At 33.3% G+C, this 13,760-nt stretch overlaps 1 protein-coding gene across 2 annotated transcripts in view; it reads right to left on the bottom strand.

Moving 5' to 3' along the window:
• LOC117906565 (carnosine N-methyltransferase-like) overlaps positions 1-13,241 on the bottom strand; it is a 44,980-nt gene extending 31,739 nt beyond the window's left edge. For both annotated transcript variants that reach the window (XR_004649855.1, XM_034819628.1), the window contains exons 1-6: positions 13,129-13,241; positions 9,389-9,461; positions 7,448-7,491; positions 2,493-2,535; positions 2,077-2,295; positions 1,722-1,874 (exon numbers count right to left, since the gene is read on the bottom strand). Coding sequence is in view for 1 of the 2 variants with exons in the window: in XM_034819628.1 (XP_034675519.1) it covers positions 1,722-1,874; positions 2,077-2,295; positions 2,493-2,535; positions 7,448-7,491; positions 9,389-9,461; positions 13,129-13,241 (645 nt within the window). In the remaining variant the exon portion in view is untranslated. The remainder of the gene's footprint in view (positions 1-1,721; positions 1,875-2,076; positions 2,296-2,492; positions 2,536-7,447; positions 7,492-9,388; positions 9,462-13,128) is intronic.
• Positions 13,242-13,760: the final 519 nt, after the last annotated feature.

Here is a 13,760-nt window from a genome sequence, read left to right as displayed (position 1 = left end):
ACCCTACCACAAATCTTCCCATAATCAAATTCTCTCCCCATCACCCACCACATTACATATAGGCTATTACGACCATTCCTTTCAAGATGAAGCCATTATTCAATTGCCACCAACATTAAACATAAAGGAAGGGGTCGAAGATGTGCTTAATGACAGTGTGATTACCAAAAGTATTTGGTCAAATAGAAAAGTTGTCCTCTTTTTTATTGCACTTGGATTACATCCAAAAAAAATTGAGTGGGAAAAAATGACCCTTATGAGATTTATCAATCCTTTTACTTGCTAGAGTTGAATTGTTCCAAGTGAAGGCAAAATAATGCAGAACAATGTTGGAAATACTCTTTAAAAAATAATGAAAAAAGAGGGGAAAATATTCAGCAAGAATGGTTTGGTAATTTTAGAATAGTTTTAGTTGGATTTTTTTTCTTTTAATATGGTTTTAATAGATTATTTTTTATCAAATTTCTATTTTTTTTAGTTTCTAATTTGATTAGGAAAAAGAGGCATATTCCTATTAAGAAATAAAGTCTTGATCATAATAGAAAAAGGTGTTTCATGATTTTAACAAACATACGTAATCTTTAATTTTCTTAATAGAATTTATTGAGAATTTAGTAGCTATCTTTTTTTTTTTTTTTGATAAGTGAGAATTTAGTAGCTATCTAGCTACTTAAAAATATGATTGTCTTCCCTAAGTCAGATTGTTTAGGAAACCCTAGGTAATCAGACCCTTGGTATGATTGCCAAGGATCTCTCATTTCTTTTCTGTCCCTTCTATCTTCTTTGATATCTCATCTCATCAAACAACACACAAAAGCCACTATTGTGCAGGAAATCTAAAGATCCAGCATCATAAATTAAATGAAATTTAGTCAACTACAGTTTTAAAAATATCAGCTGTATATGACTTTAGAATCATTCAAATATAGTCCCAAGATTATTCACAAGATATGATACATTAGTACAAAGAACAATTTAAATACTTATTTAGTTTAAAACCTTGAGCAAATACTTCTCCCTTCCACTAGCCATTGCGCCTACATTCTATCCAAGCAGAACCACTGATTTTAGGGGTTGTAAAGAAATGGATATAGAGAGAGGGGGGATGCGGGGGGGCGGGGGCCGGTTATACCATGCATCCTATCACAATCACCTCTGTGTCGGAAATTAGAAAAAGTACAAGTATACATTGGGCAGAACAAATAAAAAAAAGTAATAGAGATGATCATGCAACAAGTCTCTCCCTAATTCCATTTATATGTGTCACAGGCTTAGTGCCTAACATTCTACCACAGAGAATATCCTATCCAAAAACATCCTATGTCCAAGGAAACAGCTTGATCTGAGAGGTATCCTAGCCATAAAATCAATCTGAATGCATTAAACCAACTTCTGAAGAAAGAATAATCCATGAAAAGAAAAATAGAAACGGTGGTGGATAACAAGAAAATCTAACCAGGTAAGTACGAAATAGCCTAAAAATGAAGGTTTGAACCATAACATATGAATTTTGGCATATCTGATTATGCAGAGATATCCATTTTCAACCATTATAATTCCAATGGAAACCTTCATCTAATATTTTTTATTTTATAGAACATATGAATTTTGGCATATCTGATTATGCAGAGATATCCATTTTCAACCATTATAATTCCAATGGAAACCTTCATCTAATATTTTTTATTTTATAGAATACCATAATGAACAAAGGACCTTACATTTCCATTGGAATCAGCAAAGGAATATGGTGTCACCTCATCATTATTAATCTTAACATCACTACTACCAGCTTGATCCGTCTCTCTGTTATTTCCTGGGCACGCATTACAGATCCCAGGACCAGACTCACAGCAACTTTCAGTTCCCAACTCCTGTTGTTACAAATAGAAGTCAAATTTCTAGATGAAAAAGATATAAATGGAACTGACTACACCAGCAGTAGAAGTCAAATTTCTAGATGACAAAGACATAAATGGAACTGACCAGACACAGCAGTCTCACCACTTCACATTTATGCCAAATAATAATAATAATAATAATAACAAAAAACAAAAACTACTGGCTTGCATAGACCTTATTATTAACCCCTTCTGGTGACTTGCATGTTATATCACTCTTCCCATAACTGGCGTGATCAGATTGGGGAAAAGATATTCTCCCACTCGTTGAGGCAGCCTCGCAAGGGCAAATATTTCTCTCTCCAGAGTCAAGATGATCATCCAGAGCATTTTCCAGATGTGGGTTTTCACACATATCTGTGTCCTGGCTCATATCAAGAGGGGGCTCAAATGCCTGCAGAGCAATTCATTAAGAAATTGCAATCAAAATACTACATCAACCAACCATATTAAGATGTAACCAACTCCGGATAATCTTCAAAGAGCCCATCCGCAAGGAATTCAAGTACTGGATCACATAAACAATCAAACCAAACCAAACCCAAAACAGCAAAAACAAAAGGAGGCTGAAGAGGTGGAGCTGCAGATCACCTGAAGCATGTTAAATATGAAAAAAGAATTCACTGAAATACACCTGCAACAGAAAAAATCCAACTAGTTATTAACTGGTAAGATGTCATTACACAAAGTTTTCAAAGGCAAACGCCTAAGGCAAAGTGTTTAAGTGCTCATGAGGCCAGGAGTAAGCCTTAGAAGACTCTAATTTTCATAGTTAATAAATATTTAAATTTAAAAAATATAAAATAAAATAAATGATAAAGTTCATAACAAATTCATTTGTCACAAAAACCATATTAATAATTCCATAACATAAATGAAAAAAATAAGAATAATTGGCTATCTTTTGCTATTTAAAAATAATAATAATAATAATAATTGAGTTACATAATTATTTTTATTTGAAAAAATAAGAAATAAATTATATAATTGACACATCGAAAAAATAGTACAAAAAGAAAAAAGAAAAAAAATAATAATTTAAAAAATAAGTGACATGTATTTCTATTTCCATTAGAATATCCTTATAAATTTGATAATGATTTAATGGAAAGGAAAATTTTTCCTTCCAACAAACTAAATTATACAAAAAAAAGGGGGGAAAGGGATGGAAATTCAACCATAGGAAATTGAAAATAATGATTTGGATGCATTAAAAAGGCCTGTGATGGTCTAATGGTCAGTTTGACTTTCCACACAAATGAAAGGGAAAAAAAAAGGAATGAGACAGATGAGAAGGAGAAACAGAAACAGGTAAAGAAAAAAAGAGATGAGGCGGGGAAATGAGAGAGACGAGGTGGAGAAATGAGAGGTATGAGGCGGAGATATGAAAGAGAAGCAAAGGGAGAAATCTGCAACCTGGGAAACAGAAAGGTGGCAACCCCAATGAGAGCAAAAACAGACCAAAACAATGAATCCCTAAAGTTACTTCATGATCTACTCCCTACCAAAGATACACAAAACATTTACTGAACCAAGTTCTATGAATCTGGACAGCTTCTATGTTGTTCTTACTAACACTCCCCCTCAAGCTGGTGCATAAATGTTATACATTCTCAAATTGTCAACTGTAGATTCAAACATTATTGTTGAGATTTCTTTTGTGAAAATATATGCAATTGGAAACTTGGTTATTATAAAAGGTATGGAAATTTGTCGACTCTCAATTTTTCTTTGATCAAGTGTCTATCCACCTCAACATATTTGGTACAATCATGTTGAATTGGATGTGTCATATTGATTGCGGCTTTTTATTATCACAATAAATCTTCATCGGTTATTTAGGCCCCAATTTAAACACTTATACCCTTTTGTTTAGGTGATTAAACCAAAAATATGCACTCAATGGCTCTATAGTCTAAATAGATTAGATTGATCCAAAGGATATGAATGATAGGACAGAGGATATGATAGATCTTTTATGTAGTTTTAAGATCTATCTTAGAAAAGTACAACAAATCTTCAAAGAATTTTACAATCATAGTGACAAAATTTTTCTTAGGAGAGTGAAACACTTATACCCTTTTGTTTAGCTGATTAGCCCAGAAATATGCTCTTAATGGCTCTAGGATCTATTTTTAAAACATACCTATTTGGAAGATGAAAAAAGGTTGCGCACTCAAAAACCTTAAGAGGAAGGGACCTGAAGTGAAAAAGTGTTTTTAGAAGCTAGACAAGAGATTTTGGAGTTTAGAGACTTAGAGGACATGCGACTGATTAAATAGGCAACAGCCAAGACAACATCACTCTAATAAATTTTAAGGACATTGTGGGAAAACCGTAAGGCTCTAGCAACTTCGTTTTTTCTCTCCTCTACTCCATTTTGTTTGAGTGTATCAAAACATGAGGAATGGTGAACAACCTCATTTTCAAGAAGATAAGATCTCAAACTATTGTTAAAATATTCTTTCCCATTGTCTATCCGAAAAAATTAAATATGAAATTGATTTTGAATCATTGCGTAGAATGATTTGACAATGGTAGTAACTTCATATGTCTCTTTAAGAATGTAAATCCAAGTTATGCAAGTACACTCATCAATGAAGTTTATGAACTATTTAAAACCGGAATAAGAAGTGACATGAGACAATCCCCATATGTCACTGTGAATGATAGAAAACGGGATTTTAGATTTTTTATTTTGCGCAGGAATCAACACAATCAAAAATTTCATACTAGAATTTATAAGAGTCTAGAACAAAAAAACCTTTAGGAAAGTTTTAAGGGAAACAAAGTTTGGATGTCCTAGTTGTTAGTGCAGCAACCAAATCTCCTTCTCTTTATTCTTGAGTGCCTTAGTGACATGAACTTGAGCACTTTTGTGCACTTCAAGATGTAAGTAATACAATTCTCTCTCTCTTTAGCAATTCCAATCCTCTTCCCTGTAGCTAGGTCTTAAAAAACACATTGAGTAGGAAAAAAAAAGTTACAGAACAATTTAGTTCTTTTGTAACCTTACTAATGGACAACAAATTACAGAAAGTTTGGAGATCCATATCGTTATTTATTTTTTGGACGGTGTGGAAGGAAAGGAATAGATTAGCATTTAGGGGGGGGAGTTAGCTATACAGAAAGTTAAGTATTCTTTTGTTTGTAATATGTGGGGGTGGGCAAAATTGTATAATGGTGCGGAGCCTCGTTCCCTTATAGGTTTCTTGGAGTGGATAGCTTCCAGTTAAGGGCTGGTGGGTTTTTATTGTTTTTTGGTCTTTTGTTGTGAGGCCTTCATCGCCTCGTATACTCCCTGTATGCTATGCGGCGTTTTGCCTTTTGCTAATATATGTGTGTTTACTTATCGAAAAAAAAAAACTAATGGACAACAAATTACAAGCAACTGTTACGACATAAAGAGCAAATGGTAATGTCAAAGAAGAAGACAGAGAAATTGAACCCTTCCCATGAATGGGAATAAAACAGCAATTGGCAACCTTGACTTTCATCTTTTCTTAAACATAGAATATGAATCACAAAGGCAGGTAAATCACTAATCATATGATCACTTACCCCTAAATCAATGACCCAAGGATTTGATGAGACATTGTCAAAGGCACTCAAAGTTGTATGGGTAGTACCTAATTGAGCAATATTACAAGAGTTTAAGCTCCCAATCTATCCCAAAATTTTGTACCAGGCTTCCAATTGACTCTTGGTGAAAAGGGCATCATCTAAGTGTTAAGTTGTCCCACTAAGCGTGTGTTAACTGTAGGTTCAGAATTCTAGATGGTCACACTTTGATTCATCTTCTTATAAGACTACCTTCCTCCTTTGTCACCAAGAGGAAGAGGTTTTCCATGTAGTTTCCAGCATGCTTCACTTTTATGTCTTGGTTTTCTATCCCTAGTTTGCTTGACAAGTGGCAACAAAGTTGGCAGTCACTTGAACTATTTTAAGTGCTAAGCTTTCTTGTGAAATGGGCTTCATCATCAGAGTCATACAATCCTCTTCACTTCTCACATAAGAGAAAGTTTCATCTAAATATGGAGAAGATTCATTACCAAGCATTCAACTTTCACCTCATCACACTCAGTATTAAGCCCCACTAAAAATTAAAAAACTCTATCTCATTCCAACATTTCTTCCAACATCATCGCATCATCTGGTGTTGTCATCTCTAAATGAAGATACAAATCCAATTCCTGTCATAAAACCATCAGTGTTGTAGTAGGTAGTCACAATGAGATCTCCCTGCTTTGTATTGTGAAATATTGTATTCAATTCCAATATAGGAGCAACATTTCATTTCTTAAAATATGTACTAGATATTGCATCTTTCAAACTTTTTTGGTGGTAGAAAGTAATAGAAAAGGTTTATTGACCTCAAGTTGCATAGAGTTGATCAACCATAAGATGACTTGCCTATGTCCGAGATATTGCATCCCAAACTTTCTTGGTAGTAGAAAAGAATAGAAAAGGTTTATTGATCTTAGGTTTCATAGAGTTGATCAACCTTGAGATGACCTAAAAATTGTAGCAGGTAGTCAAAATGAGATCTCCGTGCTTTGTATTGTGAAATATTGTATTCAATTCCAATATAGGAGCAACATTTCCTTTCTTAAAATATGCTCAAGATATTGCATCTTCCAAACTTTTTTGGTAGTAGAAAGGAATAGAATAGGTTTATTGACCTCAAGTTGCATAGAGTTGATCAACCATGAGATGACTTCCCTATGTCCGATATTGCATCCCAAACTTTTTCTGTAGTAGAAAAGAATAGAAAAGGTTTATTGATCTCAGGTTGCATAGAATTGATCTACCATGAGATGACCTAAAAGTTTTCAACCTCCCATAATTCGAAAGAACGATTTGAATTTTTTGGTCTCTTAATGGTACCATGAAAATACCTCATCTTTCCTCTACTCTAAGGAAACATTGCACAGCTTGTGACCACCAAAAAAAAAATCCAAGCATTTAATTTTTTTTAGGAGCAATATGAAGGTTTTTTCTTTTTCTTTTTCTTTGATTTTATTTTATTTTATTGATAACCAAGGAACCTTCCATAGCCAAGCCCTTAGGACTCCGGAGCAATATGAAGGGTTTGAATATCACAATGGTGCTGATCTAGGTTGTTGGGTTGTTTCAGTATGAGTTTTTTTAGAAATCCCCACCATTGAAGAAACAAAAGGTAGAAGGAGAGGAAGGAGAAGGAATATAAAGGTAATGAAATGAATGAACGTAATGAAGGCTAGTAAAAAGTTGTTAGGAAAATATTAAAATATCCTTTTAGGATTTGATACCATGTGAGTGGAAGAAAGAAAGAGTGAAGAAAATGATTTCTCACTTAATTAGACCAAAAGAGTTTTACAAGGTATAAATACACAATTTGTACAATGATTAGAGGGGGAAAAAAGTCTAATATACAGCTATTCAGTCCCTTGAATTGCTCCATGATATACTCCTTACCAAATATGCATAAAAAATAAATGAATTTATATTGCTCTTGCTAGCAATTTTATCTTTATATTTCAAGAATTAGGTTAAGGGAACTGTACCGTCTCAGCCTTTGAGATTTTGAAGGGTAGTGAGACAATAAAGCCTGCAAACAAGTAAAAAATGGTATTAAAAATAAGATAGCTTGAGAAATTAATTACTTAAAAGATTGTGGAATGAATTATTTAAATGTTTACAACAAGCAATTACTTATTTAAAAAGAATGACATGAATTATATAAATATTTTAATTTTCAACAAAACACTAGGCAAAGTTCTTAGCATCAAAAATCCTAATTCTGAAAAGAAGACAAGTGTTTTTCTCCCAAAGATCAGATAATGCAGCTAAGACACTCTCCCTAAACACACTCTCCAAGCCTACTCCATACAATTCATCAATAGCTCTTAAACAACCACCTTAATGCAGAGTCTTAAAATCCTTGGATCAGAGTAGAGACAATGAAAGAAGCTTGAAATCCCCAAACAAATATGTTGGGACTTAGAAAGACAACAGTTTATAAAAATAAAAATAAAATAAAATAAAAAATTACTCAATTAGTGTTTCCTATCTTTTCATTTTTTTTTTTCCCTGAGGTATTTTTTGGATTTTTTGGCATTGCTTATTACATAGCATTTAGATTTAATCCAAAACCAAATCGTATCTCCAATTCCAAGTCAAGCAAAAACACCATGAATCCAAGACCTAAATCAACAATTTGAACCATTTGCATCACAATCTAACTTGAATTGATATCAGTTTCATACATTTTGGATAGTTTTTGTACTTGTGAGCAGTTATCCATGTCTTATTTGACTGAAAGTATGCGAAGTCCCGAATATGACAATTAATGTGAGTGTTAAAGACATTTTTTAAGGAAAATGCATTAAAAAGAGGAAAGAGAGAAGGAAGTTTCTTTGAGGGTAGGAGTAAACCATACTTATTGATTCCAAATTCAATGGTAGTGGATTGGAAAAGGAAGAGTCAATAAAGGCATGAATTGCTAATCCACTAGCTAGTTGGAAAATGCTGCCAGTGGATCAAAAGAAGAACGTTAAAGGCAGTATATATGCCATTCCACTAGTGAAGTAGCTGCAAAGGCAAGCAAGAATTCCTGAAGATCTATGGAAGACAATTTGACTTGATCATCAATTGAATTAACCTAAGGGAAAGATGAATGCTTTCAACTTAATATTTTAACCAACTTCAAGTAAACATATTCACAACAATAAGTTTTTTACTTTTAGCAAACATACTAGTTGTAAAAATTATTATAAAAATGATTATAAGACCTAATTTTACAAAAACAATTCTAGGAGGCCTAAAATCAATCTCAAATGAGCCCTAGCCCTCCAAGGATGTCCTAATCACAAAAAGAATCTTGGTTACAAACTCATATCTTCATTTTACAACTCTACCTCTTCCAGGGTCTTGTTTTCTTTACACAGACAAAAAACATATTTAAAAGCCTTATGTGTTTTCTTTGATAAAAAATACAATCACAATGAGATTGTTAATATTTTTTTGAGGCAATGGTCATTCAGTTGTAGAGCAGTGATCTATAGAGCATTATATCATTCTGTGTGGGAAATAGAACAAATGAAAGCACAAAACAGCAGGTTATAAAAGGGTGTGAAATTCTTTTAGTGGCTATTTTGGGAATGGAAATTTTCCCAGATTTTTAAGATTGTATAGCTAGTTCTTCGTTTTTCTTTGGAGGACAGCTCACTCTTCCAAATGTACTTTAATTCTTTCATTACTTAATGCAATGGGTTATTGATGCAGGCAAAAAACAACAGGTATAAAAGGGTCATTATGGACTTTCTCCCAGATTTTTAGGATTGATATGTAGTTCTTTCTTTCACTGATTAATGCATAATCCTAGTCTGTCATTGCTGTCATCATCAGGATGATCATATGGATGAATAACTCCTTTAAGTTCAATTTCCCAAGTACAACTTCAGAAATTTACTAGAAAATGTAGACCACTAGGAGAATGAAATTACCTTGTGGGCAGGTGGAAGCCTTCTAAAAGATCTTTCATATCTTCTGACATCATCTTCTGCAGCATCTGGATAGCTGTATATACAAGAAGAATAGATATGGTCAAGACTGGAAAAATTCATTGAATGGCATATGTAAAACATACCAGTGACTTAGACAGCTAGATTAGTATAACGACCAGAAAGTAACATGATTACAGATAAAAATTAAGATAAACCTGTATAAGCCAGCACAATCAGGAACTAGATTTGGAAGGGTGACAGAACAGGAAAAAAACATATTAGTATAACAGGGAAAAGCATCATGTGACTTAAGTACACATGAATAACGAAGAGAAAGATTACACAAGGGGCAAAATTCAGGAAATATCAAATTACACCAAAAAATTTGAAAAAAGAAAGTGTAAAATAGAAAAATCCATGAAAGAATGTGAACCTACAACCAGACGCAACAGAACAATCCTCATCACCCACTACAGCCCAAACACCCCAAAACTAAGAATTAAATCGAAGAAAAAGTCCATTCCAGATAAACAGAGGTGCAGCATAATAATTGCTTTCCTTTCCAAGTTCTCAATCCCTTCAATGAAGACACAATATTTGGTTCAAGCCAAACACATCATGCCAGGCAAAGGGAGCTGAACATAAAACCTTCATCCCATCCCACTGGACAAACTTATCATGCCGTCTGAGCATAACTTCTTTCCTCCTCTTTGGGAAGACTTCAGGACAGCAGGAGCCATGCAATATCAAAGAGAATAAAGAAGCATGGACCACAAGTCTCCAGAAGTAGGGTAGTTACACAGTTAAACAAAGTTTGCCCTCTGCACATAACCTAGACCATAGTCAAATTTTTCCCCCACAGAGTCAAAAAAAAAGAGAAAGGGCGGGTTGTCTAATATCACTACTCCTCCATTAATTAAACCTTCATGAATCCATTTTTGTTCTTTCATTCCAGGTAGTACCCGAAACCGACACAGGTAGGTAGGTAGAGAATACCTAGGGGCGCGAGACAACTCTCTCTAAGGAACTCGGCAAAATGCGCTTTCACATCTTCTTAACCCGAAATGTCTGGAAGTTGTTAATAATAGATTACCTAGAGAAATAGGTAAAAGAAATTTCCATCCAAGATTTAATAGTTGGTCCATTCTCAGCCTAGGTAAAGCCCATCTTATTGTGATAGGAATGAACAAGAACAAATAAGTTTTGGCTACTGTAATAAAGATACCAATTATCGTTCCAAAGACTTCACCCGCTTTATTTATTTCAAAAAACTCAGGAACAAATATGTACGGAATAGAGAGATCCCAACCTCCCAAGTAAAGAACTGTTACAAATAATGAAGAAACTAGTAGATTTAGATAAGAAGCAACGTAAAATAAACCAAATTTGATACCCGAATATTCGGTTTGATAACCTGCTATCCAGATACTGTAATTTTGCAATTCTCCCCCTATCCTCAACCTACAGGAAAAAGTTAACAATGAAGCAACCATCTCTAGCTAACCTCCATCTTAAAACACTCTCTATCCCTGCTAAGCTCCGCTCTCAAAATAGCCTCCAAAACAGCAATAACTTGACTCCAGGTTCGTATCACTCTGACAAAACCTTGCATCCAGTTATTCCCTGCAACTGACACATATTGGTACTCCACCTTGGCATCCTTATTATATTAATTATATATATATATATATATATATATATATATATATATATATATCAAATCCAGCAATGATGAGTTATTAGGTGCTTTCTGGTTTGGTAGATGTCCTGTACTTGGTCCATTACCATACACCAAGGTTGGAGCATACTCTTACAACCCATCTCCATGGGCTTAACAGTCTGATCTGATAACAGGAAGGCACAAAGAGCAGTGCCCCTTGGCAATGTTCCAATGCTAGATGTGTTATTTTAATGGCAATCATATCATCTGTATCACAATATTTAATGCATCCTTCTTTGTGGTACTGGTATCAATTAAGGATTATGTAATTCAAACATCAGGTTCCAGATCAGAAGATAATTTAAAAGTCTAACTATAAGAGACAATTGATTTTTCATCATCCCAGTATGTTCTCACTCTGCCCATCCAATTAATCATTGTTCTATTTGTAGTTTTGGTTTTTTTGGTACATCTCCTGGCATTCTGTAATGCAGTTTGGCATTGCAGTTTGTTTCACTCTCTACAAATAACATAGCCATTGTTTTTTAATTCAGCCTGGACATAACTATCTCCTAAAATACAAAAACTTTCAACATGACAAACTAAAGAAACAAAGAATAATAGCAGTGATTTTAAATTTCAAAAGCTAAGAGATTGTTTGACAACAGATACGATTTTTTGAAAAATGTCCTTGAGCTCTCAGTTTTTAAAATATAAGAAACAACAGTTTGATTCTTTAGAAAAACAACAAGCAGATCCCATATGATTAAACTACTCATAACTTATTTCATACAGTCAATTTTCATAGAATATTTATACATTTATTTCCAAAGCTCTATTCACAAAATACATAACCCAGCAGATCCCATATGATTAAACTACTCATAACTTATTTCATACAGTCAATTTTCATAGAATATTTATACATTTATTTCCAAAGCTCTATTCACAAAATACATAACCCGAAATTTTCCAGAATTGCAAAATTATAAACTGAAAGGAGAAATTTTTTGGCTATACAAAAAATAATAAAAGTATCAATTGCAAAGATGATCAGCACCAAGCAAATGCCAACTTTCTGATTCCATCTCTACTTTACACAAATCAATGACAACTTTATCTAAGAAAGATTGGGAACTTAATATCAGAATTAAGATTTAGGCTCCTTTTGGACCCCACTAACAACAAGGGAAAGAACAAAAAGGTAGAAAATTCAGCAATTTTGAAGCTTTGCCTTTTCTTATTTTCTTTTTCCTTTCCATCACAGTTTCTTGAGAACCAAACAGAACCAACATTTTTCCCAGTGATCAAACCACCCAAACGAACAACAAAAAAAAACCCAGAGATAAAAAAAATAAATAAATAAATAAAGTGATTTATTACCAAAATTATGGTTTTAAAAATCAAAACAGAACATTTCAAGTTCATCAGAACCCACATGTTTGATAAAAAAACCGGCAATGTAGATAAATTGCAAAACTGAAGCAATAGAAGAACTTTATGTGAAAAGTAAAAAACCAAAGTCTCAAATGATTACCATTTTAAGAAAAATATTATTTGACCGACACTTGCATTTTATTTTCCCTCGCATTTTCCCGAGAACTAAAAGCAGCCTCTGGGGGAGAGAACCAACCGTTCCCCCATTGCCAAAGCACCAAAAGAAAATTCTAGAAAAAAATAATCAATAAATAGGCTAAAAAAGGAAAAAATAAATAATATTTAAATCAAAATTTCTCAATTTCATTGATAAGAATATTTTATTTTATTTTTAAAAGGCCAAAATACATATTTAAGCCAATTGAAAAACAAACATCTTATCAAGCTCAAACGAGAGTTCCATTTAGTACCATTTTTTTCCTTTCCCTCGGTTTTTCTTACCAACCAAACGTAGCCTTAAAAAATAAAACAAAGGAATCAAAAGCCCCTACTGCATCAGTAGCTCATTAAAAAAAAACAACTGAAGTGAAAAATGAAAGCATCGAAACCTCTGATTGGAGAAGTAGAAATCAAAGTAAGAAATGAATTCTTTTCAGAAAAATTCAAACATAAAATTGGAAAAATAGAAAAAGATGAAAAGTACTTGAGATATGCGCTGATGATGCGTCTGAGAGACTTGACTTCGAGGGCTTCTTCAATCTCCCTCTGGCGCCTTAAGCGACGTCTTTCCGCCTCCTCATCTTCGCTCATTGACATCTTCTCTTGTCGCTGCGGAACGATTGCTCTAGTATCTGGGTTTTAAGGCCCAAGGATGGGCCGGATTTTCTTGTGTTGGGCTTAAATTGAAATTTGGACTTGTCTTAAGCAAAAAAATGTCAACCCAATATAAATTTGGGTCGAGCTTAGGTTAAGGGCTAAAGCAACAGAACCAAGCCCAAACCCATTGTATATTTATATAAAACTTAAGTTATAATGCACATGCATATAAACATATATTATTTGATGGTATTGTATTAATATCCATTTCATTTATATTAAGATATACTTCTCGATCTGAGCTTGCAATCAAAGTAATCTTTTTTGAAAAAAAAAAAAATTAATCTTGATTTATTTTGAAAATATTCATTAAAGTAGTACGTTCATGCCACTTTAGGGTCTATATATTATTTTTTTTGTGACTTAAAAAATTAATTTGATGTATATTTTGAAAAGTAATCGCAATGTAGAATTTTTTTTTTATTTTGGAAAAATAATTATAATAAAATAAATATTAGT

The sequence above is a fragment of the Vitis riparia genome, chromosome 18 (assembly GCF_004353265.1).
Source record: "Vitis riparia cultivar Riparia Gloire de Montpellier isolate 1030 chromosome 18, EGFV_Vit.rip_1.0, whole genome shotgun sequence".
Lineage (NCBI taxonomy): Eukaryota > Viridiplantae > Streptophyta > Magnoliopsida > Vitales > Vitaceae > Vitis > Vitis riparia.
This window is presented reverse-complemented; position numbering and strand designations above follow the sequence as displayed.